The sequence below is a fragment of the Lepidochelys kempii genome, chromosome 9 (assembly GCF_965140285.1).
Source record: "Lepidochelys kempii isolate rLepKem1 chromosome 9, rLepKem1.hap1, whole genome shotgun sequence".
NCBI lineage: Eukaryota > Metazoa > Chordata > Testudines > Cheloniidae > Lepidochelys > Lepidochelys kempii.
The window spans coordinates 32,727,143-32,746,561 of NC_136388.1; the positions used below are offsets into that span (position 1 = coordinate 32,727,143).

The 19,419-nt window shown below is 42.7% G+C and overlaps 1 protein-coding gene and 1 long non-coding RNA gene across 8 annotated transcripts in view; one reads left to right on the forward strand and one right to left on the reverse strand.

Annotated features, from left to right (window-relative positions):
• TFDP2 (transcription factor Dp-2) overlaps window positions 1-19,419 on the forward strand; it is a 156,772-nt gene that overhangs the window by 106,078 nt on the left and 31,275 nt on the right. For 5 of the 7 annotated variants that reach the window (XM_073359797.2, XM_073359798.2, XM_073359794.1 and 2 more), the window contains 2 exons: window positions 5,021-5,142; window positions 10,772-10,819. In XM_073359797.2, coding sequence (XP_073215898.1) covers window positions 5,021-5,142; window positions 10,772-10,819 — 170 coding nt within the window. The remainder of the gene's footprint in view (window positions 1-5,020; window positions 5,143-10,771; window positions 10,820-19,419) is intronic. The other 2 variants (XM_078854421.1, XM_073359796.2) reach the window with 2 other exon arrangements.
• LOC140917303 (uncharacterized) overlaps window positions 13,101-19,419 on the reverse strand; it is a 63,168-nt gene continuing 56,849 nt past the window's right edge. Inside the window, exons 2-4 of the long non-coding RNA XR_012160786.1 lie at window positions 15,984-16,079; window positions 14,738-14,885; window positions 13,101-13,654 (exon numbers count right to left, since the gene is read on the reverse strand). This is a non-coding gene — a long non-coding RNA (uncharacterized LOC140917303). The remainder of the gene's footprint in view (window positions 13,655-14,737; window positions 14,886-15,983; window positions 16,080-19,419) is intronic.

Genomic DNA, 19,419 nt, shown 5'->3' on the forward strand with positions numbered 1-19,419 from the left:
CAGAGAAAATCCTCTGCCCCTCATAAAGGATTCCCTTTGTAGGTGCCATACTGGACTCTGTGGAAGTCAGAGCTTGTCTACCAGAGAATAGATTTATCAAGATTAGTCAGTACCATTATAGATTGACAGTGTCCCACCCAGAAGATTTAAAATTCTTCCTGGGTCTCATGGTAGCTACTACTTACATAATCCATTTTGCCCATCTAAGGATGAGACATTTACAACACTGGATGTCTCAGGTTTACAGACGAAATCAGAACAATCTTCAGTCATTGATCACCATGCCTCAGAATGTCATAGTCTCCCTCCACTGATGGTCAGTCGAGACGAATGTGCTCAGAGGTGCACAGTTCAATCCTACAAGTCCATCCTGTACAGTGACTTCAGACACATCAACAAAGGGTTAGGGAGGACATCTGATTCATTTGACAGTTCAAGGGCACTGGCCCCCTCAGGAGGGATCCATGCATATCAATGTACTGGAATTAAGACCTGTTCATCTGGTTCTCAAATCATGCCTCCCTTACCTGCAAGGGAGTGTTGTACAGGTTGTGACAGACAATACATCAGTGATGTATTACATCAAGCTGTGGTAGAGATCATCCTCGAATTGAGGGATTGCCGATGATGATGATGACAACAACAAACAGGGGCGGCCCACTCTGCTCTTCTGTCCACAGAGGCAAATGGTGTGTTTGTCATGACATTTTATCCTGTGGCCCTGCACCTAGTAGGGGAAAACAGTATCGTCATGAACTGTCTTAGCAGAGACAGCTCCCAGATGCACAAATGGTCTGTAAAGGATCAGTTGGTTCAGACTATATTCTCCAGCTGGGGTCAGTCAAAGGTTGACCTGTTCACAACAAGGGTCAACAGAATATGTTGCCTCTCTGTTCCAGAGCAAGCAGAGACCGACAGTCCCTGTCAGATGCCTTCCTTTTGCATTGGAGGAAGGGCTTGATGAATGTGTTTCCTTTCTTCCCATTGATTTAAAAGAAAGATATTATCAGGACAGGGCAAGGATGATACTCATTGCCCCGACTTGGCCATATCTGCAGTGGTCATTACCAGTCTCCTTCAGCTGTCCAGCAGAGTCTTCACATATCTTCCCCTGCCGTCAACTCTCCTGTCCAAGCAGGAGGGCAGGATCTTTCTTATGGACCCACACTCTCTTCACCTGATGACATGAGTGATTGGACTTGAGCAGTCTGCTCTTGAGCAGTCGCATTCTTCATCTGTGCAGGATGTACTAATTAACTCACAAAAGCAATCTACTAGAATTTGTTACTATCTAAAGTGGCCTGGATTTCAAACTTGGATGAAGGGACAATCTGGCTCTCCTGTATCTGCTTCCATTTCTTGTGTTTTTGAATACTTAATGTACTTAAAGCATGAGAAGGAGGGGGCTCAGACACAGACCAACAGATACTACTAGCAAGAATCTTTGGCTTTCTGGCACATGGAGCACATGGACCCCCACAATGCACTACAGATAGGGGGCACGCATTTTGAAGAACTGCAGTTACTAGAAGAGAAGTAACCTTTCTTTTTTAAATACTTTACCAGAGTTCTTAGTATAAGGATAAATGACTGACTTGGCACTTTAACGGTAATCATTTAGTTTCCTTTTCTTTGTTACCTAGAGAACTAGGACTTGGAGCTTGACCCGAGGAGAGATGCCTGGTGAGATGGTGGGCTAATGCAGGAAGAATACCCCACAGAAGGAGTAAGAGGACTGACCAGATAATCCCTGGGTTGGAACCCAGAGTAGAGGGAGGGACTGGGTTCCCCTGTACTCTCAATGGGAAGACTAGCAGGAAGACTCCAGACACAATTGCCAGAGAGACTATTAGGCCTGGCTCAAGGCTATCAACATCCTGTGAGGTCCTGGGACTATTGGTAAAAACCCTGGTTTACCCCAAAAGTGGTGAGACCAAAGGTGACTGAGTCAGAGGGCCAAGTCACAAGGAAAAAGGGGATCACTAGCAGATCTGTGCAGCAAGACTGCGGAGAAGAAAACCCTGCAACACCTTACCTAGCCACAAGGTGGCATGCCAGCTGATGAGTCACTTTGACACAGTGACCTTAGATGAATTGCTTAATCTCTCTATGCCTCGGTTTCCTTATCTGTAAATCAGGAATAATGGTTCTTACAAACCTTTGTAAAGTATTTGTAAAGGGGGTCGTCCATTATGGAGCTGGTTTTGACCAACAGGGCTGAAATAGTTGTGAAGGTGGTCTGAAACTTGGGAGGAAGTGATCATGATCTGATAGAATTCAATATTCTATGAAAGGAGGACATGAGAACAGCAAAACAAGGACATTGGACTTCAGAAAGATGGATTTCAACAGACTCATAGAAATAATAGGCATGGTCCCATGGAAAGATCAGGGTCAAAGGGGGCTGGCAGTTCTTAAAAGTATAATACTAGAGGCTCAATATCAAGCTATTCCGATGCAAAGGAAAGATAAGAGAGACAGGAGGCCAATGTGGCTGCACAAGGAGCTTTTTAGCTATCTAAAAACCAAAAGGGATATGTACAGGAAATGGCTGGAGGGGCATGTCACCAAGGAAGTATACATGGGAATAGGGCGAGCGTATAGGGACAAAATCAGGAAAGCTCTTCAGTTTCTCCTCCATGTAAGACTCCTTCTGATTCTCTGAGCAAAGAACTCTCACCTTTCTCAATATTACAGCCAGAAGCTCTATCACTCCTAGCATCAGGTTCAGAACTGATATTGAATCTGCAATATGACTCTGATCAGGAACAGATACTGCAGCACAAAGAAAGACTGCTTGTAAGAAGGCAGTGTGATGAAGATCCTTATCAACAAAATTTTTATCGCCTGGATCCAAATATAGAATTCTGTCCAGAATGCAGGTTCCACCATAGATTAGATAGCTGTATTGGCCCTCACCAGGACAAATTTATCCAAGGAAACTTTCTCCACTTGCCATGGGAGAGAACTTCAAGCCTCTGGAGCTGAAGACACTGGATCAGTGATCATTCCTGGTATGCTGTTAGAGGAGGAAGAAGAACTATGTTAATCAAATGAATTTATGAGATGGATCCAGAATTGGAGGGTCAAATATCCCAGGTGATAATGTAAGGATTTCATTTTCATTCCCTTCAGAGGATGTAGTTCTTATTCTGAACTAAAGGATATAATGCCTAAGATTCTGGGCATGCTATAAAGAGCTGTGGAGGAGACTTTCCACCCAGTGTTTGATATTTTGGGTTAATTCTCTAGAAGCAGAATTATTTCACCTTTATTGGATGGACTTTCTCAACCTGTTCCATCAAAGAAAGTCCTCTCTATAGACATGCCTCAGATCTGTATGCTTTTCAACAATGTAGGGCTCAGAATAAACTGGGAAAAATCATTTTTAATACCCACTCAATGGATTCCTTTTACAGGAGCCATCTTGGACTTAACAGTGGAGACAGATGCTTAAAGAAAAAAATCAGCCTTAAACCTTCTACATCAATTTCCAGAACAAATTTATCCGTTTTTTGTGTGGTTAATAGGTCTCATGGCTTCAGCGATGAATGTAACGCCCTACGCTCATCTACGAATGAGGCATTTGCAATATCGGATACTGAAAAAATTCAGGCCCAGCGTCAACAGTACACATAGGATTCTGATTGTTCCAAGAAGGATATACCTATCCCTACTGTGGTGGACCCATTACAACTTGAAAGCCTCATGAATACATAACCCAACTAACCTAACAGTTGTTTGTGTAGGCCTTTTTTTATTGCCTGAATAAGAGCCATCCAGATTAGTCGAATGACTAAAATTTAGTCCCATCAAAATCTAAGGTATGCAGTTTTGACTCACATGGATCACTACAGGCCTCAGGAAAAGTACAGGTAAACTGATTGATTGATTAATAAGAAATTAAGTTACTATTTTAGGCAACTTGGTTTGTCCTTGTCTACACTTGGAGTTAAACCAGGGGTCTCAAACACGAGGCCCGCATGCTGCCCACTGAGTTATTTCCTGCTGCCCACCATAGCTCCCTGCACCCCCCCACCTCCACCGCCCCCGAGCATGCCGCGTTCCTCGCTCCTCTGTTTGGCAGCGCTTAGAACTTTCCAGGGGGTGGGGAGAGGAGCGGGGACGTGGCGCGCTCAGGGGAAGAGGCGGGGTGGGGATTTGGGGAAGGGGTTGGACTAGGGGCAGGGAGGGGACGGGGCCTCATGGAAGGGGTGGAGTGGAGGCAGGGCTGGGGGCAGAGGAGGGAGGGCTTTTGTATCTTTGTATGAAAAGGTATCAGTGATGTGGCCCTCTGGCCAATGTACGAGTCCTCATGTGGTCCTCGTGGTGATTTGAGTTTGAGATCCCTGAGTTAAACTGTGTTCAGAACTGATTAGCTGCACCCGCTGATTCAGCTGCAACAGGTCTCTTTTAATGTAGACAACATTTTAAACAGAATTTTAAGGTATAGATTTCATAATTCTATGTATATGATTATATAATTCATCTACAGTCCTGCAGAATTTTCTTGATTTTGGAGATTCATGATCAAACTGTTTGCCACCAAGGACAACATCAGGTGTTCCAGAAGGGGCAAGAGCCTAGGCTCCTTGGCTGATGCCTGCTTCTACAGTGGTATCCAGCCCCCATTTCCACCAGTTCCACTGATCCCCAAAATCAAGAGACAGCTGTGTGTGTGTGTGAGAGAGAGAGAGCCTTTCACCTCTGATACATGCATTGTAAGCAAAAGTTCAATTTCATACTCTTTACTTAAGAAAATCTCTCTCATTAGATTGAAAGAAATTGCCAAATGACAGTGGAATTGGATCTGACATTAAGGCCTGGAATATAATATGTTGCAGGATAGTTTGAGGCCATATTTTTAAGAGATGCCTCTTCAGTGTTAAGTGCATGTGACTGCAGTTTATATAATGCTAAAATTGTTTTACTGTTGCTTAAGACCATGATTAGTTTTGATTTATGTCCATTTACTTTTAAATTGTTTTATAGAACATAATTTTGTTTCTAATTTTCATAGATCATAAGCACACCACAAAGACTGACCAATTCAGGGAGTGTTCTGATTGGGAGTCCATACACCCCAGCACCAGCAATGGTCACTCAGACGCACATAACAGAAGCCACTGCCTGGATTCCAGAGTAAGGATTTGTTTTGTTTAAAGAGAAGTGCTGGGCAGTGAGGCAAACCTGTTTTGATTTTTCTTCTGTATACTCTTGCATGTGTATCTTGGCTCAAATAACCTAGTTCCTACACAGTTCAAAGGGTGTGTGCTGTAAGCATATTTTGTACTTTTAATGTCTGTAATATGTAAGCGTGTAACTACATGTACCAGTGATTTCAGTCCGGGTTCATTTCACTACCTAATTTGTATATGGGTTTGTGGTGAAACTTATTTTCCTGTAGTAATGCAAAGGACTGAATGAATTTGCGGAATTAAAACAAGTCCTTGCTCTTCATAGATCTGTACAAATTTATGGTATCCTTACTGTAGAGGACTATTGGTGTTTGCCAACAGTAGACGGGTGTGTCAAACATGCCTTAACAGCTATTTTTTTAAAACAGGCCATAAAACTAGTGATAAACTCTAAATGTTGCTGATGACTGTATTTTCATATTAGTGATTTACCGTGTTGCAATCTACTGTTCTCACAGAGATCTTTGACTGAAGAGCAAGGTGCTTTGGGTTTTGACCTTTAAAATCTTTCAGGACCCCTTTATTTTTTGATTTCGGCATTCCTGCACCTTAAGATATCATGGACAGATTTAGTACAATGTTTTTGAAGATCACTTTTAATTTTCAAGTAAGACTTTTAGGACAAGTATACCCAGTAGTCCAACATCAGCATATCCTTCCCTGCAAATACTACTGCTCGTTTAAAATAGGCTTATATATCTTTTGAATGCTGTAAGTGCTGAGATACCATGGTGATGGCTGACCTTATAAAAAATTAGACAGACAGAAAAGGCACAGTGTGTGTAAGTGGCTGGATGATGCTACATCAACTATTAATATTATTACTCTCTCAGTAATATTTTGCACTTCCATCCAGGATTCTCAGATCAATTTTCAGACACTAATTAAGTAATCCTCAGTTTTCTAACCAGTGATGTGTATGTCAGTAATATATTCCCAGTTTTAAAGATGGGGAAATGGAGGCATGGAGAGTTTAAGTGACTTGTCAAAGGGTACCCAGTAAGTCTGTGGCAGAAATGGGAATAGAATTTTCTATCCTGACTATTGGTCCTATGTTTTAGCCACAAGGCCTGTTAAGCACTTTTTGCTCTGTGGCAGAAATGACAACCTGAACAGTTGACAAGTAAACTGCATGACCAGTTAGCCAGGTTTTTTTAATCTTCTGAAAGAGCAACTGGTTCTGAATTTTTGGGGAGTAAATCCAATTTATGGCCATTGTTGAACTAAGGGTAAGTCAGTAGGTTGGCCCTCTTATGTTTTTTGTCTTTTTCTATTAGTGTGTATGTTATTGTGATATATGGTATGGTATATGGTATGATATGGTAGCAGGGTATTTAGAGTGCTTGTTAAATATCACTAGACATTCAGATTTCTGTCCCACTGGTTGATATAGGAGACTCTTTTCTTTTCTACATCTAGCACTGAAGGACAGCCAGATTTCTGTGACTTGCAAAAGTCTCTTGGTCTAAGTGATTACTCCTAATCTGTTGATGTTCTGATCAAGATTCTAAAGTTCTATGTCTGAATCTTACACTAGGTGTACACGTGCCTCATGCATGCGAGATCAGATTCTTTTGAATAACAGAGTCTTTCAGGACTACACGTGCACCCTGTGCCTCCTCATGCTCCTACACCAGGGATTAAAGGTAGAGTGGCTCTGACCCTCTCTCAATTCCCTCTTACCACCCATGGCAGTGAGAAGGAACCTTCCACCTGGCCAACACACTACTCTTCTTAGAGACTTTAAAACCATTTATGTCATCAAATTTGTAAAGAAATATTTATTTTGACAGAGAGAGAGAGAGAAAAGAAAAGTTACTGGGGATCCTCCTGTACTCCAGGATGAGGCACTTCATGCTAACCACCACACCTTGTGGCAAACTCCAAATTTTAAGTGTTTAAACCCTGCCCTCCTGTGAGTGACTGATCACCAAGGATGGACACAATGCCTCTTTTGCCTAGGGGAATGCCGTAACCCAGACAGGTGCTCTGTGTGTAAGTCCTTTTCCTCCAGGGACACCCAGCTCAAGCTATATCTGCTAGAGCAATCGATGATGGTAACTTTGGACCCAGAAATGAAGATCACTATTAGAGCAAGGCCAAATGAGCCAGCATTGGCCAGAGCTCCCTTGAGCCCAAATCATAACCCAGGATCAAGCACTGGAGAGAAGATAAAGAGAGCACCACGATAACTGGCACCAGTGACTTCAACACTGATTACTTCAACATCAGTGAAGTCTTCAACTGAAGGCCTCAGTAATGACAGTCTCGTCATTAACTGCTCTGGCACCTGCACTGGTCTCTCTGACACAGGCATCAAAACTGGCAACCATGCCTTTACGTAAAGACAGCACTCACTTATAGAGACAGATGGAATCCAAAGACAGCATCAAATGTGAAGGGAGGTCTCAGAGGGATGACACAAAACATCACTCTTTGAAGGATACAGCATCTGAGTCCTCAACCAGACCAGGAACAGCACAGGGAATGAGAGACCCACAGCTATCCATCTGGTGTACATGAAGTACATATGATTCACAGTGAGAACCAATCATTACCAGTGTAAGGTACTGCCTTTCAGGCTCTCTGTGGCACCAAGAGTTTTTACAAAGTGCCTAGAAGTAGCAGTGACCCATCTCAGAAGAAAGTGCATTCCCATTTACCCTTACCTCAATGATTGGCTGACTAAGGGCAGTTTCTAAAAGGAGATGGTGGCAAGCTTAGAATACGTGCTATTCCTGTTCTCTGAACTAAGGTGCCTACTACACAAAATTCTCTCTTAACTCATCACATATGATAAAGTTCATAGGAGCCTTGACTCCTAGATCAGTGAAAGTATACCTTTTTGAAGACAAATTCCTGTTGCAATAGCTATCACTCAGAACATGGGGTTCCACATCAGTGTCCTGGAGCTCGGCACCTCAGGCTAGCCTGCCTGGCCTTCCTATCTGTTTTTCAGAATTCTACAATGAAGATCCAGACAGACAACACATCTGTAATGCACTTTATCAACAAGCAAGGAGGCGCATGCTTGTCTCCTCTCTGTCTGGAGTCCATCAAGCCCTGGACAGGGTGCCACCAACACAGGATAACCCTGATGGCTCTTCACTTATGGAAATTAACTATGACCTGGCAGCCTTCCTGAGCAGACAATCTCTGTCCAATCAAAAGAGGTCCCTGTGGAGATTAATCATAAATGGGGGGGTTCTCATGATAAAACTGTTTGCCACCAAGGATAACATCAAGCATTCCAGAGGGGGCAGGAACCGAGGCTCCTTGGCTGATGTGTGTCTTCTGTAGTGGTATTCAGCCCCCACTTTCCACCAGTTCCACTGATCCCCAAAGTGATTTCCAAAATCAAGAGACAGCTGTGATCATTCGCATAGCTTCATACTGACCAAGGCAGTTTTGGCTGGCAAACCTTCTGCAGCGGTCCATTCAGCTTCTGATTCAGCTCCCAGAATTCCAGGGCCTGCTTTCACAAAAGCACAGTCAGATACTCCATTCTGATCTTAAGTCACTGCACCTGACAGGCTTGGATATTGGCTGGATAAAGACAGGGACTGCTCTAGAAAAGTCCAAAAGATCCTGATACAGATCAGGAAGATGTCCACCAGAAGGACTTTTTGTCAAAATGGAAAAATTTCTTAATTTGAGCAGTCCGACTGGGCCTGGACCATACTAGGCTTCAGTACTACAGAGCCTCAACTAGTTGGTGCATTTACAACACTCCAGCCTTTAATTCAGCTCTATTAAATCCACTTTGCAGCAATTTCTATTTGCTATCCACCTGTACAGTCTTATTCAGTTATCTCTCACTTGATAATGTCAAAGTGTCTCAGGGCCTGGTCAGAGAACCTGTCTGCAACCTTAGTACTATCCTCTCAAGACTCATGGGGTCTCCTTTTAAGTCCTTTTCAGAATGCTGGTTGTCATCTCATTCTGAAGACTGTCTTCCTAGTTTTAATCACTTCAGCCAAGAGAGTGTGCAAGCTCCAAGGTGCTTGTGACTGACCCTCCCTCCCCGATGTTTTATAGGGTAAAGTTTTTAGCATCACTTTATCCATAAATACATCACCCAGCTAGTCTTAAAATTACATCTGAATCAAGCAATCTTCCAGTCTTTGGAATATATTCCCAAAGATATATTCCCAAAACCCCATTGTTACCTGGAGAGGAAGTTACACACATAGAACGTTTCCAGAGCCTGCCTTACTATGTTGACAAAACCAAATAGTTCAGGTTGTTTCCCTGTTTATTTCTGGTTGTTGTGGCCACTCCAAAGTCCAGGCCATATCATCACAAAGGATATCTGGGTGGATAACATGCTGTATCTCATTGTGTTACCAGTTGGCTGGTGTACCTTTCCCACTGAACATCAAAACTCATTCCACCAAGGCTCAAGCAGCATCCTCTGCCTGCTTCAGGAATGTTCCAGTTTTCAAGATCTGCAAGGTAGCAACATGGAGTAATCCACTCAATCTTGACAAGCATTATGCATTGGACTTAGCTGCCAGAGCAGATGCCAAATTTGGGGGAAGCGGTGCTTCAATCTCTGACTGATGCAGCTGCTATACATACCACCATCCAGCTTGCCAGTCATTTAGAGTGTGGGATCCACACTAGACACGTACTCAAAGAAGGGAGAAGGGTTACTTAGCCCGCAGTAACTATGATTCTTCAAGTTAATGTGGTCCATATGGGTCCCACAAACCACCCTTATCCCTACTTTCAGAGTCCTCTACTACCACAGCGTTCAAATTGTGAAGGAACTAAGTAAGGGTCACAACAACCCCACCCTTTATCCTCAATCACAAGAAGGAACCTGGTGCATGCACAACCCCACTAGATTCTAGTGTTAAATAAATCCATTTGTGCATGCATGCGCACCTATAGTAGAATACACACTGACTGAGTATATGTACAGTTAGTATAGGGTAAGTATCTGTTCTTTCTTAAATTGTAGGACCTTGTTATATAACAAAGATATAAGTTGGATGATATGTGAATACATTATCCATCATGGAAATCTTAATACTTAATATTTTTTTCATCTTTTCATCTGTAGATCTTAGAGTACTTTATAAAGGTAGCCTTTATCATCTCCTTAAGATGGGAAAAACCAAGGCACAGAATTTAAGACTGGGATTTTCAAAGGAGTCTAAGAGACTTAGCAACTCAAATCCATTGAATTTCGATGGGATTGGTTGTCCAGCTCCCTTAGGAACATTGAATAATGCCAGCCCAAGTGACTTGCCTGAGCAGCAAATCAGTGGCAAACCTGGGAATAGAACCTATGTTTCCTCACTCCCACTATGATATTCTGTTCTCTGTACCATGCTGGGTCCAAAATTTTAACCATTTCTCACTTAAATTCCGTCAGGTGATATTTGCATTATTTTTTCTCTCATAGTTTGCATAGTACATTTAACTGTACTTAAAAATGAATGTTTTTTTAAATGCTCAAGTACAAGGCTGTTGATATTCCTATATACAAAATGTATATATTTTCTTGGCCCTGCATAAAAGAAAGATGTTAAATTTAAAAAAAAAAAATGTTTCCTTCTCCCTAGGGACAGAAAACGGGCTCGGGAATTTATAGAATCAGATTTTTCAGAAAGGTGAGTATTGCTGAATGTGTGTTCTGTCTCTATATTTGTAACCAGATTTGCTTTCAGTTCCAATTTGAGAGGGAGAGATAACAAGTTCCCACTTACAGTGGTTTTCCATTACTCTTATTCCCTAGCTAAACTACTTTAGTTATAATAGTATGTCTGCAGTAATCATAGAGACAAAAAAGAAAACCGTTAAAAATAAATGAAACTCTTTCCCAGAAGTGGAATGGTTCTGGTTTTCTATGTAACAAACACATGAAGTGAGCTGTAGCTCACGAAAGCTTATGCTCAAATAAATTTGTTAGTCTCTAAGGTGCCACAAGTACTCCTTTGCTTTTTGCGAATACAGACTAACACGGCTGCTACTCTGAAACAGGTGTTAAATTATTTTTCTTCTTCAAGTATTGTCCATATGGGTGCCCCACTCTAGTTGTATTCATGTCCTTGCACCTCAAACCAGAGATTTTAGGTAGCAGTGTCCGTTCGGCCCACACATGCACTCTTCCCATCTTGTGCTCTGCCTCAGTGCAGGCGAGCCACCCTGAGTTCCTTCTCAAACGCCTTTCGCCTCAGACAGAGCCTTATCAGAGTCCGATTTCAGAGTTCATTATCTATATCTTACTTTTGTTTTGCAGTTAATAGTGTAGTTCCTAGAGTTTTCATTAGTGTTAATACTCTGCTTCTTTTCTTTTTTTTCTTCTCCTATTTATTTTGTTATTAGAATATCTAACTCCCTGTCCTTAGTTAGTTCTTCTTTGTCTCTTCTCTCTCGGGAAGTGAACCCTGGAAAAGATAGCCCATCTTCCCCATGTTTAAATATTCTCTCTCCCGTCGAGAAGCCATTCCAGTCAGTGATGAACATTCCTGCTGCATTCGCTGCCTCGGAGAGTCACACGTGCCTCAAAAGTGCATGTTTTGTGTGAAACTAAAATGAAGGGCTAGGAAGACCCGTGAACTATAATTGAGATGCCTCATGATGGAAAGTTCACTCAGACCAACCTCTGACCCCAGCCCTGGGACCTCTCCTGTACAGTGGTCTTTGACTAAGTCAGTTCTATCAGTGTCCTCGGCTCAGCGCTCTCTGGTGACTTCAAAGAGGAAATCTTTGGATTCCTCTCAAAGAAGTGGGCTAAAGTCCCCTGAGAAAAGAGAGAGAGATCCCAGACCAGAAAAACCACTTCAGTACCGATCGACCTATGATTGGATACCCACGAGGCTGCAGGATCCTCAGGTACCATACCACCAATAAATCTAAAGACTCTAAGGGCACAGACTCGGGAAGATCGGTACCATTGGGGAAAGGAGTGGTATAGAGCAATATAGCTCCTCCAAAGTGGCACCACGGAGTCCTCTCAGGCCTCTGTACCAAGTACTTCGGCTCCACAGGGGACCAGAAGAACACCTACCGGCTATTCACTGGAGTGCAGAAGACTCTTGGTACCATCGGCTCCGTCTACATCAGCTTCTGCTGCTCAGCTTACCTCATCGCTCAAAAGATTTCTCTGAAGATTTACTAATCTCAGAGATGCCTGACTCACCTCTACTCAGCACTGACATGATCTCAATACTAGCCATATCTCAGTCCCCTGACTTATGTGCAATACTGAGGCAGTCTCCCCCAGCATCCATGACCGCTTCACCTCTGTCAACCGATGATGAAGAGGATGATGATGATTTTTATTCAGTGTCTGTGGAAGGCTTCCCATTACAATACCAAGAAGCCAGCCACCCAGAAATCGCTACAACCCCAGTTTACTGCCGTGGGAGGCACAGCTCACCCAGTTGGTATGGACCCCCTTGGGTGTCCCCACCCATGCACTTAGCACCACCTCACTGGCCCTACTGAGACCCACAGGCAGCCTATAAACACCAATTCTCAAGGGTATCTAGTGTCACCCAAAAGGATAGAGGAAGACAATCTCCTTCAGCTTCTCTATCCAGACCTCCTGATCCTCAAGAGGAGATCTTTGAGGAATAGGAAGTGAGAGTAGACGAGGTTACTCCTGTGACCAACATCTCTTCGTCCTCTCCTGATGAAGATGTCATGCCTTCCCCACCAACCCTTCCAGATGACTTCAAATAGTTACAAGATCTCATTAAGACAGTAGCGAACTCAGTACAAATTTAGCCCGAAGAAGTCACAACATAAGCTGCTGGACATCCTACATACTTCTTCATCAGATCTCATTGCGCTCCCTGTCAATGAAGCCTTGCTCAACCCAGTGAAAACTATATGGCAGACACCAGCCAAAATATGTCCCACATACAAAAGAGCAGACAAAAAATATTACGTTCCCTCTAAGGACATGGACTTTTTATTTTTTTGCCCATCCCTGAATTCCCTTGTCGATGCTGTACATGAACATGGCAGACAGCAGCATGCTAAATCGGCACCTGACAACAAGAACTGGAAATGACTGGATTTATTTGGAAGGAAATCATATTAATCAGTGACCCCACAATTTAGGATTGCTAATTACCAAGCCCTTATGGCAAAATACAATCATGTCAACTACTCTAAGTTAAACGGCTTCATTGAATATCTCCCAACTGATCAAAGAGAACAGTTTTAGGCAATCATTGCTGAGGGTCAGCTCCTTGCAAGGACATAGTTGCAGGCCTCTCTGGACATTCCTGGTACAGCTGCTCACTCCAGCTCAACTGCAGTTGTCATGCAGAAAGCTTAATGGTTTCACCTTTCCTGCTTTCCAAAGGAGGTACAATCCACTGTGGAAGACTTTCCCTTTGAAGGATCCAAGTTATTTGGAGACAGAACAGAAGAATCCCACCAAACATTAAAAGATTCCAGAGCCACGTTCCGTTCCTGGGGAATTTACACATCTACAAAAAAAAAAAAAAAGGAGATGACTACGTCACAGTTGGCAGGCACAGAGATCCCAGCTGGCTCAGTTTCCTCCTCCCCAGAAACATTATGAACCCCAACGGAAAAGAGGATGACGATAAAAGCGAAGATCACTACCCACAATCTTCAGCATCTAAAAACTAATTTTGATATATTGATCGAGACCCCGAGTTTACCCCACACACGCTTTTATTTGCTGCAACAACCCAAACATCTCCACCTCTTTGGCGACCACCTTACTCTTTTTTCGTCAAAACTGGGAATGTATAATCACAGAGACGCAGATATTGGAGATCATCTCCACGAGATATTCAGTCTACTTTACCCACCCTCCCTCCTCATCCCTCTTCAGGGATCCTTTTCATGAGCACCTTTTATTTCAAGAAACAAACTATCTTCTGAACCTAGGTGTTATAGAACCAGTTCCCAGTCAACACTGAGGGAACGGTTTTTATTCCAAATACTTCCTGATACCTAAAAAGAACAGCAGTTGGAGACCCATTCTGGATCTAAGGTCACTCAAGAGATTCGTAAAGATACAACACATCAAGATGGTTACTTTGGCAGCAGTAGTCCCATCTCTGGACTAAGGGGAGTAGTTCCCTGCCCTTGACCTACAAGAGGCTTACTTTCATATCACAATCCAGTCATCACACAGGAAGTTTCTAGGAGTCTCTCTGGATCAAGACTATTTTCAATACAAAGTGCTCCCATGCAGTCTGTCATCGAGAACACTCTGGGTGCAGAAGGTCCTTTCTGTCGTAGCAGCATACCTTCACAAACTAGGAATTATGATATTCCCATATCTAGATGATTGGCTGCTCAAAGTACATTCCTTTGACAACACTGAGAAAGTCACACAAAAGACTATGAATCTATTCCTACAGCTGGGACTACAACTAAATGTCCAAAAATCCACTTTAACCCCAATACAACATCTGGAATTCATAGGGGCCTACCTAGATGCAGTAGAAGCAAAAGGTCCTGCCCAAAATAAGAAAAGAAAGGGACAGGGTTATTCTTATAGTTCCAACGTGGCCAAAACAGACATGTTTCCATACCTTACTCAAATGGCAATTTGCCTGCCAAACACTCTCCAGCCCATTTCTCACTTCCTCTCTCAAGATGCGGGACTGATCTTCCACCCCAATCTTCAGGTTCTCCACCTCAATGGCTCCTCAGTGTTCCAAAGTTTAGAAATGAACTGCTCTGAGGATGTAAAGGAGGTGATGTTACATAGCAGAAAACTAACTACTCATCACACATTCATTCAAAAGTGGAAGAGATTCCAACTCTGGTGTGACTCAGGACACGTTACCTCTACATCCTCTCCACTACCACTTGTGCTAGCCTACATCCTAGATTCTAGGACCTAGAACTAAAAAAGTCAGTATTATCTCTAAACTACATAAAGGTACATCTCACAGCCCTCACCGCCTTCCATCATAAGATAGATGGTTATTCTCTATTCGTTTATTCTACAACAAAAAGGTATCTCAAGGGTATGGGTAACCTCTTCCCACAAATCAGATGTCCTACACCAGCATGGGATCTCAACATTGTCCTCAAGTGCCTTACAAGGTCTCCCTTTGAACCTATGGCCGCTTGCTCTCTTCTACATCTCGCTAGGAAACCCGTTCCTAGTGGCCATCATGTCTGCTCAGACAGTGGGAGAGATAGGGGCACTAATGGCATGCCCCCACCCCTCATTTTCAAAGACAAGGTTGCATTAAGACCACACCCTAAATTCCTACCAAAAAGACTTCCACATAATTCAGCATATTCACTTCCCAGCCTTCTTTCCCAAACCACACCAGGACAAAAGGGAGGCAACATTACACACATTTGAGGTCAGCAGATCATTAGCCTTCTATTTGGATAGGACGAAACCTCTCAAAAAATCTCCCAGACTATTCTTTTCCATTGCAGACAGATCTAAGGGAGCCCCAATCTCTAAACAAAGACTCTCTAGATGGATACTGGACTGCATTACCTATTGCCATTGCTCTCATGACCTTCAATCTCCTTCTGGAGTTCGAACTCATTCCACAAGATATCTGTCCACTTCGATAGCCTTCCTTAAGAACATTCTGATCACAGAAATATGCAGAGCAGTGACTTGGACATCTGCTCATATATTTGCTTAACATTATACAGTCACGAGTCAGCATCTGATGCCATATTTGGCTCTACTGTAGTATCTTCAATATTAGATTTGACTCCGAAGCCCCACCCCTCCATTAGGCATACTGCTGTAGACTCACCATAGGTACACTACTCAAAGAAGAAGAAGAAAGGGTTACTCACCTTGTGCAGTATCTGTGGTTCTTCAAGATGTATGTCCCTGTGCATGCTCCACTATTTGCCCTCCTGCTTCTGCTTTGGAGTTCTTATCAACGAGCTCTGTGATAGAGGAGGAACTGATGGTAGATCACCCAAACAATATTATATAACACTGAGGCAGAGCATGAGGGCTCTGGAGGTGCGGGCTCTGGGGTGGGCCTGGGGATGAGGGGTTTGAGGTGCAGGAGGATGCTCTGGGCTGTGACCGAGGGGTTCAGAGAGTGGGATCAAGGCTGGGGCAGGGGGTTGGGGCACGGGAGGGGAGGGGGGTGGTGAAGGCTCTGGCTGGGGGTGCGGGTTCTGGGGTGGGGCTGGGGATGAGGGGCTTGGGGTACAAGAGGGGGCTCTGGGCTGGGATCAAGGGGTTCGGAGGGCAGGAGGGGGATCAGGGGTGCAGGCTCCGGGCAGTGCTTACCACAAGCAGCTCCTGGAAGCATGTCCCCCCTCTCCGACTCCGAGGTGCAGCCAGGCGGGAACCATGGCCAATGAGAGCTGTGGGGGGTGGTACCTGTGGACTGGGCAGCGCGCAGAGCTGCCTGGCCATGCTTTCGTGTACTACATAGGAGCCGGAGGGGGGTCATGCCGGCTGCTTCCTGGGAGCCGCATGTAGCAGGGTAAATCCCCGACCCCACTCCCTGGCTGGAGCGCCGGAGCAGGGCAAACCCCCTACCCCATTCCCTGGCAGGAGCTGAGGGCCAGACTAAAAGGTCTGACAGGCCGGATGTGGCCTGCGGGCTGTAGTTTGCCCACCCCTGTTCTATTTTACTATTTTAGATAACTGTTGATTGGTACCCTCCTATAATTCCACATGGTTCTCCTTAGGGTTTATTCTGACATTATACTTCTTAGTAGCTGCATATTTTGTGGAGCCATTGCTAGTTTCTCATATATTGTGGCGATTTGTGAGATTCTAGTGTGGTATTCTTCCCAAACTGCTTGGGCAAGCCCTTGATTCCCCCTACTTTCAATTTTATATAAAACACACTTCTATAAAGCCAATAGAAAATGTTTCCACAATTTAAAAAAATCCAGTGAAAACACTTCTTTAAAACAAAACAAACAAACACTCCCCTGCAGTGTTTGAATCCCAGACATTATACCACTAAAACCTGGAAGTGACACAGGCCTCATAGAGATTATCATTGTCCAATCTATAAGAAATGCAAAAAGTAAACTAAGAAGATAACGAGCGACAAATAAATTGGATTTTTTTTAATTTTTGCTTCTAATAATCTAAAAAGTTAATACAGATCAAGAAGTGTTTGTTTGCAAAATGTTTAAATTGAAAGCATCCTTTTAACAGTGGAAAAAATTGTCCATTGAACATATATCTTGAAATACATAGTTTATGGCTGGTAAATGCATCTGATCTTGTTTACATTGGGTTCATTACCATAACATAAAATTTTGATCTTCTGTTGGGAGAGGGAAGGGAATAGAAACAGCTTAATTTGTATGTTATTATTCAAATAGAATTCTCTGGGGCATTAGAATCTCACATGCAGCAGATATATGAACCCTGGATGGACATCAATAGCCAATAGTTCCCCAGTATTGACTCCACTGCTGGCAGTAATCAGAGTTAAACTCACTGGCATCAAAGCACTGACAGATCTCTGATTAAACTGAATATGTGCTTTATTGTGAAATACTGATTGCTGAGCCTTTTTGTTTTAAAGGTATAATGATTAATTATGTCAGTTTTTAAGCACAATAAAACATAAGTTTATCTCCTTACTGGCTTCTAGGCACATTAGGACTTGATGAGTGAGCACCAAGTAATGCTCTCTTTTGTTCATGCTATTTCTTAGACAAAATGTTGTGAAACTCGTTTGGAGACCAAGAAGAATTACAAATAAATCTTTTTGCAACTAAGTGTCCTGATATGTCAAAATATTAACATTATATAGTAGTCACTGGGATCTAGATGGAAGTCTTTTAACAAGTTGCTTCTCTAGAAAGTTAACATTTTAGTTCCAGAATGAAGTGCTTTATTTCTATGACCTACTTTTTACTTTTATCAAGAACCTGCTGCTGCTGCTTTTTGTTTTGCTGCTGCAAATACAGTGATACGTTGGTTTTTGCAGCTCCTGGCCAGCAGGTTATCAGGTTTCTTGGGGAGCATGCACAAGAGTTGCAACTATTCCACCCTTTAAAAAAGTGAGCATATGCTTGCCCCTGTACTGGCCCTGTATTTCCTGATAAAGTATAAATTGCCCTCTATGCTCAGCCATTCTTCTTTGGTATAATCCCGACCCCCTTCACACCTTGCTCTCAGGGGATGTAATCACCATGAATCTGTCTGCACCCTGCAAGGATATGCATGGGAGGAAAAATTGCTATTGGTGCAATCCATCACAAACAAGAGAGCAGCTAGAAACTGGCCCATAATATAAAACAAAAATGCTATTTACCCTGTTAAACAACAACCATTTTTTTCCCATTTAAGAAATTCATAATATGGGAATTGTGCAGGATCAGACCCAACAATTGCGTTATATCACAGGTCTCAAGAGCTCTAAAAATTTAATTGTTTTTAAGATTGGTTTCCATTTAGTTCTGTATAGGAAGTTTGCCCTTCCTCAGATACCCTGCACGTTTGAATAAAAGAAAAAAACTATTGTACCACTTGGAAACTTTAATTAATTCTTTACCGAGATAATGCTTTCAATAAATACAAGGCATGGAGTTTCCATTATAGTTAGACCCAGTAAAAGCTAGGTCTGCCAGTAAAATCTTCTTGCTAATGACTAATCTTTTACTGATGTTAATTTAGAAGGAATCTGTAGACAAATTATTTTGCAATAGAGCAAGTTTCCTTCTCCGGTTGCCACTCCTACTATTCTAGTAATTTTGATGTTCTTGGGGTTGTGGGGGGGGGAGATTGTGTTGACCTTTTGCAAAAATTCATATTAAAACTGTTTCTTAATAGATCTACGTCTTTTGAAATCACATTCTGTGGGCCAATCAGATTGATCTTGTATACTGCACATAAGGCCTAAACCAACATTCATTGAAGTAAATGATAAATCTTCTATTAACTTATTTGGATGCTAGATTGGGCCCATAACTTGCTTATTCTTGGTGACATTTTACTGCCTGCATCCATTTACTTGTTTAGCTACTCTGGTAAGAAATTTGTAACTAATTTTTGTTGATAGCTGAATGCTTTAGTCAGGCACCTAGCAACTGCTGAAGATGGGTTATCTCTGATTTAGTCAGCTCAGTCAAATGTGAAACTTATTGTGAAGATTTAAAATGGAAAATCTATGTACTGTGTCAGAAATCTGTACTCTTTTTAACTAATACTTTCTCACTGTCAAGTGTTTATTAGTAGTGTTAGACATTGCCTTTGGAGAACGAAACACTATCCCATGTTAATATAAAAAAGGCTGTAGCA